General features: G+C 47.8%; 1 protein-coding gene across 4 annotated transcripts in view; it reads right to left on the bottom strand.

Annotated features, from left to right (window-relative positions):
* AGFG1 (ArfGAP with FG repeats 1) overlaps positions 1–8,399 on the bottom strand; it is a 71,893-nt gene that overhangs the window by 29,803 nt on the left and 33,691 nt on the right. For all 4 annotated transcript variants that reach the window (XM_025200435.1, XM_025200437.1, XM_025200436.1 and 1 more), the window contains exon 3: positions 2,085–2,178. In XM_025200435.1, the coding sequence (XP_025056220.1) occupies positions 2,085–2,178 (94 nt within the window). The remainder of the gene's footprint in view (positions 1–2,084; positions 2,179–8,399) is intronic.

Raw genomic sequence — 8,399 nt, forward strand, 5'->3', positions numbered from 1 at the left:
ATCGTTCTTGACCGGCAATTGGCTAATGTATTCTGTAATTCTGAGGATTAGGGTAATGTGGTAGAGGTACTGAAGGAGCAGAAAGCTGAGCAGATCAGTCAAGCCAGGGGTCAAGACAAAAATCTAACGCAGAGCCCCATCACTCCAGTCCCCAGTGCCATCTCTTGGTCTCAAGTTGACCCACACACCACACCAGCATGTACAAGGCCTGGGACACATTGCATGTGGACCAGCTCCAGGACCTATACTGCATGACACCTGCACAGGGCCAGTGCAGGCTGCTCCTCTCCTTCCTCCCACCACCACTACCATGTGCTGGATCCAGTGCCTGTTCTAGCCATTCCAGGACCTGAACCACATGCAACACCAGCTCCAGTCCTTCTAGGGCAGGCGCCACATAACAGTATGGATCCTGGATCGGCCAGAAAAGTTACTGAATCTGGCATGCAATAGTGGGGTTGTCAGTATGTCACAAACAGTACCCACTCCAGAACACAAGCCACGTGCAATTAATATCCCAAAATGGGCAGGTGGGACAGTCCATGTCCCCCTCCCTCCCCATGCCAGATCCAGCATCCACCCAGTCCAGGACACACTATCCCCAATTGGCCAGAACAGGAATCAAGTATGGTTCATGTTACAGACTGGCCAAAGCATGCGCTAGGTCTGGCATGGGGGGGGGGTCCATGGGCCTGATCCAGCTCTCAGGGCTGGCCCAGCAGCATTCATCCAACCTGTTGACTGGTCCTGAACCACATATCTGACCTACAGGGGCAGATAAAATTTGACACCCCTAGAAAAAGGAAAAGGAATAAGAGTGGCATTCAGGGAGGGTACAGGAGGCTAATTTGTAGTACAACTGCCAGAAAGATTGGGCCCTCACTGTAACAGAACTAGAAAAGTACATACTGCCTCACTCGAACAATACAGGACTTGCAGCATTTAAAAAAAAAAAAAAACACAAAATAAAACAAAACTGAAAAAAAAAGGTATCAGTAAATATTTCAAGGAGTCAATTAGACCTTCAGTATGGGGACAAACTGAACACTGAACATGGAAGCAAGGTTCTGGTTCTAGAAATCTGGATCCCACTATATTAGTGAATAGTAAGGCTGTGCAAAATGGCCATATTTTGATTCGGTTTCCGATTTGGCTGTTTTGGAAGACTGCGATTCATTTCGGTGTTTCGGATCACTGTCCTGTTTAGTTTCAGCCTAATCTGTTTTGAACAGGCTGCAAGGGAAGCTTCACACAGCCCTCCTGCCCAGCTGGTCAGAGCTTGGGACCGGGGGCTGCAGGCCCCAGTAGGGAGCAGCATGGGGTCGTGGGCGACTCATCCGGGGGAAGACCGCTGCCCTCCATGCAGGCAAGGAGACTTCTGTGCAGATCTCTAATCCCTGTCATGCTGGGTTGTGGGGCAGGAAAGCAGCGCAGAGTGGTGAGCAAGGCTGCTGGTCCCTACTGTGCGACCCAGCTCTGCAGGGAGCAGAGATCTGAGCCAGGGGTCTCCTCACCACCACTGCCTGCCCCGGATCTCTGCTCCCTGTGGAGCCAGGTCGTTGGGCAGAAACCAGTACTGCCCCTGCCAGAAGTGGTATACCTGCCAGAAAGACTGCCTGCCCCGCATTGCCAGGGCAGGCAGTGGCACCAAGGAGACCCCTGGCACATCTCTCTACAGAGCTGAGTCGCGCATCAGGGCAGCAGTGTACAGCTGTTTCCCTGAAAGCCCGGCTCTGAAACTCCAAAGTTTTCCTGAATGTTCTGGATGCCTTGTTTTGTTTTGGAGATATGTTTTGGAGCCTTCTGTTTTGATTCAGATTCAGTGTTTCAGGTGCCAAAACGGCCCAAAACTCCTCCGAAGTGAAGTGGCTGCTGAAATTTCACGCAGCCCTAGTGAATAGTTTAAGTTCCATAATGTTTCACTATGGTAAAAAAAAAAAAAAAAAAAGTTATTTAAAGAAGGCCCATTCAGATGACTAAACGGTTCAATTTATTTTGGACTTAGTGTCCAACTGTTCACTTGAATAGCTATAAAAGGATAGACTCCAGCAACAACAAAATTCCATAAGTTAAAAAGCACTTACTTCATTTCCATGTTTCTGTAGAAATTCTATTTCCTGTTGTGTGAATGTGGTCATGGAGATTGACTTCACTCTGTGGGGTGGATTTAAACCTCTCCTATTAAAAAAAGTAAAACAAGTGCTTAAGTCTGTGCTCTGGAAATCCATCGTTTATACAGTATCATTTCTATTTTTCCCTGAACAGAACCACAATTAAAACCAACCCTTATTAGCCTGAAGAAATGACCCCAAGAAAAAAAACACTCCTACTTCATTCTAAACCTTGTGGATGGTCACACTAAATATTTAATGCCACACACACACTTAACGAATGTGGAAAATCAGAAGTCCAACACTCAGAAGTTAAGCAGTCCCATTTCAGCTTCATCCTTTTGGACACATGCTTTATAGCAGAGGTTTTCAGCCACCGACTGGGCCACGGTGGGTTGGCTGCCAGGTCGTGGCTTGAGCCCCTACTCGGACCCCCATCTGTCTGCCCAGGTGAGCAGCTTCTGGAGTTAAAGCTGAGCTTCCCGGATTAAAGCTGTGTGGTGGGGCAATCCCTGGAAGGGAGGAAGCCGGCTCCGCGCTACCCGTCCTGCTCCTGCCATTCCCCCTACCCCCCCACCATTACAATTGCAAATTAATTTCATAGACTCTGCATCCAGTTTCAGTGGCACTGCACATACTCTTCCACTAGGCAGAGAGACTGATATAGACCTGGTAGATTAGTCTACTGCGGGGGGGAGGGGGGAGGAGATGACGTAATTCATTTTCTATCAAACCCACTTCCCTTTCTTTTTTTTACTTTCCCCAGTGGTTCTCAATCCCCCTTTCATGACAGCCAGTCTACCCTAACCCTCCTTCCCAGTTGCAAGTTTCTTTTCCCTCCCATGCCACCTTCTATTCCAAGTTTTACCCACAGGCTCTTTAATCCAAATTACTTTTCTGCACATTTGGCTCACACCCCCTCTGCTTCTTCCTCCTCCATGCTGCCGGGGTAGTGGCATAGCAAAGAAAAGGTATCATTTGAAAGCACAGGAAAAAGGTACTACCTGCTGCTAAAGTAGGTGTTCAAACCCAGCACAGCCCATAGGAGCTTAGCGAAGAAAACATATAGAAAACTAGGTTGTGCCTTGGACTGGAGCAAGCTGTGCTAATGGTATTTTCAGGAAAGCATTCTTCCTTCACTTATCTTAGGCAAACCTGTTGGGAGGGTTTTTGGCTTCCTTTGTTTTTGCTTTCAAACAGCCTGAAGCAAACACTTCACACAGGGGAAATGTAACCGAGTTTGGTAAAGTTATAAAATCCTGCTTTTAGATGCTAATAAGTGAGAAGTGTTAGGGAACCTTACTAGATGGGGTGACCAGTGCTACCTTTTTCATCATCATTTAAAACACTTCTGCAAGTATGGAAGATGCATTCAAACAAGCCATAATTTTCTAAAGTAACAAACACTGAACCTTCACAGTGGCAAGATTACTTTTGCCTAGACCAGGGGTAGGCAACGTTTTTTGGCCAGAGTGCCAAAAAACACCACAATGCCTACCTTGGAAGGTGCCGGAGTGCTGGCATACCAGAAAAACAAAGTGAGGGCAGGGGGTACATGGCAGAATGCCCTGCTTGTGCCCCTTGTCCCCCACCCAAAGCCCCTGCCCCCTCAGCCCTGCTCATGACCCTTGCCCCCCAGCCAAAACCCATGCCCCCTAGCCTGGGCTCTGTGGCTGTCAGCACCTACCCAGAACCTGGGCCAGCTGTAAATATATGCTGCCTCTCTGCCCCAGCCCTGGCCCCAGCCCCCAGGGAGGCAGCACATACCGGCAATGCCTCCCACTGTGCTACCCTTGCTGCTTCTGCAAATCAGCGTTGGAATGCAGCCCAGCAGGGCACAGCGTGAGGCACAGAAAGCTGCCTGCTCCCTGCTACACTTCCCCTGCAGGTAGGGGCAGCAGCGAGGGGCACAACTCTGCACTGCTGCCCACACCGCTCCTGTGCACTCAGGCAAGTGTGGCCGGGCAGTGGGGACCTGGGAGCAGGCAGCTTTCTGCACCCTGCCACACCAGGTTCCAACACTGCTTTGCGGAAGTGGTGATGGCAGCACAGCAGAGAGCACTGCTGGTATGTGCTGCCTCCCTGAAGCCTGGGGCCAGGTCTGTAGCTGGGGCCGGGAGGCAGTAGATTTTTGTAGCTGGTCCAGGTTCTGGGTAGCTGCCGATAGCCACGGAGCTCAGCTGCTTGCAGCAGGGCTTTCACGGGAGCAGCCTGGGTTAAGTGGCAGCTACCCAGAGCCAGGGACAGCTGCAGCCAGGAAGCTACAAACAGCTGCTGCCCTCCTGCCCCAGGCCTAGCTGTCTCCTGGCCCCAGGAAGGCAGCAAGTGCCAGCACTGAGCCCATTGGGGCGGGGAGGCAGCAGCTGTTTGTAACCTCTGGCTGCAGCTGGCCCCAGCTCTGGGTAGCTGCTGACAGCTAGAGCTGGGGCTGCTCCCAGCAGCCTCCCAGCTTCCTGCTGGGAGCAGCTCAGGCTCCCGGCTGGCAGCAGCTACCCAGAACTGGGGCCAGCTGCAGCCGCGAGGCTACAAACAGCTGCTGCCTCCCCGGCCCCAACACATGACGAGGAAAATGGCTGTGCGCGCCATGCTCAGCACACGTGCCGGGGATTGCCGACCCCTAGCCTAGACCATACTGGAATCTCATATACTTCACAATAATTTACATTAATACAAATAAGCAATTCTTATTTCTTAGTGGTTACAGTGCCGAATCAAGCTGATAAAAAATGTGAAAAATAAATACTAGAATGACCTCAAGTCAAGCATCAGTGACCTTAAAGACCAACGGTTTCCCTCAAAGGGGAAAAAAAACAAAACAAAACAGAACAGAAAGATCAGAAGAAACCAGCTGAAAGTGTTCTTTCAATTGTGTTGATAAAGGATTAAAAAGAGCTTGTCCCACAGAATTTGTTGGATTCAGTTTGTCTCTTTTATGGAGAGTTGTCTTTCTAGCCACAATCTGACAAACACAGGAAACAGTACCACAGTAGAGAAACCATTACAATATTCAAAGGAATATTAAACCTCTCTTCAGACTCAGGCTCCACTCTAATTAGGAATAACCTAATTTGGCTTTTCTTTAATTTTAAAACATCTTGGACCTTCCTTGGTATTTCAAAATATCTTATCTGGGAGATTTAAACATTAGTAATCAATTCTTCACCACAAATTTGAATTGACATAGAAAATGAGTTCCTCTGACTTCTTTTGGCAAAATATGCAAGTACTGATAGAAAGAAGTGTTCTCTCAACAGAGAGAGATGGGAAATTGAAGGTTTCCTACAAATGGCGAAGAGCTACAGAAGAGAGACGCTGCAAAGACATAAGATAGAAGAAAGCTAGGTGATTTAGAAATATACATACACATACTTTTTTTTTTTTTTTTAAATAGATAGGACCATGTTTGTACACATTACGCAGTGTTAAAAAAAGCTAAATTACTGAACTTCATTTATTTCACGTTCAGCTCAGATAAGAACCTTAAAAGCACAAACTACTTTGATGCTTAGATTTGTAAGCAATTTCTTTAACAGGACTTGGTATTTCTCATAGGCTTGCTGTTTATTTTGTTTAGTGGATTTACTAGGTTGCATAATACACACACACACACACACACACACATACACACACACACACACACACACACACACACACACACACAATCTGTTTATGGGTAAGAAAAGGAGTACATTTAAAAAAAAGTAAATATATTATGTCAGATACTGACTGGAACACTAAACTAGGGATACAGTAGTCAGAAATGCCTACACCACTAAGTTAATGGACTTAAAAGTTTAAAGTCACTTCTGAAAATAACTCAAGACTTAGGTAAAATATTGATGATTAACATTTTACCTAAAATATGCAATGAGTTCAGGTGAGAGTACAATAAAAGTAATAATTGTAATGCTAAACCACTCGCAGTTAAAAGCCATGGGAATGCTTATATGCAGGCATTTGCCATGGATAAAGTTTTCAAACCTGAACACCTAATCTCCAACAGCTACACTTCATTTACTGAAAGGAGCCCAACTAAATATTTGGGAGGCATGGAGGTGTGAAAACACTGGACAATCTTTGCAGCAACACATGGGAAATCAGAAAAGCAGCAAAATCACATTTGAATTTGACAGAGCTAGAAACTTCTGCTTTTTCATTAAGTAAGCCTTTCTAAATTAAAATAAAATATGCATTGCTCCCCAAAACAATCAGTGTGTCAGGTATTTTGGCTGTACAAGACAGAAGTTAGAGTTAAGATTCCAGAGCAATATCTGTCAAATCTCATCAGGACTCAAGGCAATCCCAAGAAAGTGCCAGCTCTTATCTTTCACTCATTTCTTGACTACAAAAAAAGTATGAAACACTTTGCAAAGAACTGTGAGAGACCGCAACAGGAGAGAACTAGGAGTGCACCAATAAAGACTTTTTGAACTGATACAGATGGACGATTATTGGCCAGCCATAAAAATCGACCAATACCCATCTGATTGCTGATATGCAGCCTGGCAGCTTGGAGAGTAGCATCCGGGTCAGAGCAGATAGAGGCCCCAGTGGTGAGGGGAGTAGGGCTGGGGTTGCCCAACCTGGACAGGGCAGGGCACAGCCCGGTGGCTCATCTAGAGGGTGCCAGAGAGCGGCTCCTGCCACCGCACCAACCCCCAGGGGAGGCATGGACGGCATGTGCCTCCTGAATCTGTGCATGGGGTGGGGGAGGGAAGCTGCTGCACACTCCCAGGCTGCACCAGGCTTTTCCCTGGGCAGGGTGAGGTGGGCAGTAGCAACGGGGTGGGGGGGGCGGCGTGCGCTACAGCACTGGCTCCCTTTCAGCGCTGTTGCCTCCTGCCCCACCCAAGTGCAGCCACCAGAAAGAGGTCGGTGCACCCCACAAACGCATAGCAGCAGCCCGCTCTCACCCCCACGCACAGATCTGGGGGGCACATGCCTCCCCCAGGGCAAACTGCTTGCAGCAGTGGAGGCCCCTCCCCACTTCTCCCTGCATGAGCTGCTGGATCACCCCAGGTGGGCAGCACCTGTCCCTGCCCCAGCCCCACTGCCTCCCTCACTGTGGGGGTCTCGATCTGTGCCCCCCATGCTCCTCCACTTGATTTACTGGCCAGACGCCGCTCTCCATGTACCCACGCTGCACTCCTGGCTGCATGCATGTACACATGGCATTTATCAGTAACATTATTGGCCACATCAGCCAAAAGAAGTTGATTGCCAATAATATCAATTTTCCTTTTATTGGTGCTGATACGATATGGACCAATGTATCACTGCACCTCTAACAAGAACATTTTTGACACTATGGATTCTTATTTGGAATTTCTGTATTTTTTTAACTTTTGAATAATAGGTAAGTGTTTGCATACCACATACTGTTAAATACTGCATGGTGCCTTGCAGCACCCTGGATGGAAAAAAAAAAATAAATGGCTGTTCTAGATAAAATGTTTCTAACGTTTCAGTATGCTATAAGGCAGGGGTCAGAAACCTTTTGGAGTGGGGGATCTGTTTCTAACCCAGCCCGTGCCAACATTTCTCCCTCACATCCGGCTACCACATGAGTGAGCTCCCCAAAGTGGACTGGATAAAATAGTTGTCAATCCCCGGTACAAGAGATAATTTGTGTTCAATTACCAACTAGCAATGTGAACGTTACTTTATTAAGAAAATGGGTCATTTAATGGCAACCCACATTTGAGAGTATAGTATATCTTGTAAGAAGATAAGTATATGGTGTAAGAAAGCAACCTGTCTTTACAAAGTATTTGTAACCGGGTTAGAGTGCTTCTGGAGGGGCTGGACATGTTCAAGTCAGCAGGTCCAGAAGCTCTCCACCCCAGGGTGTTGAGGGAGCTAGCAGGGGTTATTGCAGGGCCCTTGGCACGGCTTTACGAGCGCTCGTGGTGCTAAGGCCAGGTGCCAGGTGACTGGAAGATAGCCAATGTGGTCCCCATCTTTAAGAAAGGGAGGAGGGAGGACCCGGGCAACTATAGGCCTGTCAGTCTTACCTCAATCCTGGGGAAACTCTTTGAAAAGATCATCAAGGAGCACATCTGTGATGGGCCGGCATCAGGGGTGATGCTGAGGGGCAACCAGCACAGTTTCATTAGGGGTAGGTCATGTCAGACCAACCCAATTGCCTTTTACGATCACGTCACAAAAGCATTGGATGCAGGTGTCGCTGTGGATGTAGTCTTTCTGGACTTCAGCAAGGCCTTTGACACTGTTTCTCACCCCATCCTTGTTAAAAAAAACTAGGCGACTGTGGCATCGATGCCTACA

The sequence above is a fragment of the Alligator sinensis genome, unplaced genomic scaffold (genome assembly GCF_000455745.1).
Source record: "Alligator sinensis unplaced genomic scaffold, ASM45574v1 scaffold596_1, whole genome shotgun sequence".
NCBI lineage: Eukaryota > Metazoa > Chordata > Crocodylia > Alligatoridae > Alligator > Alligator sinensis.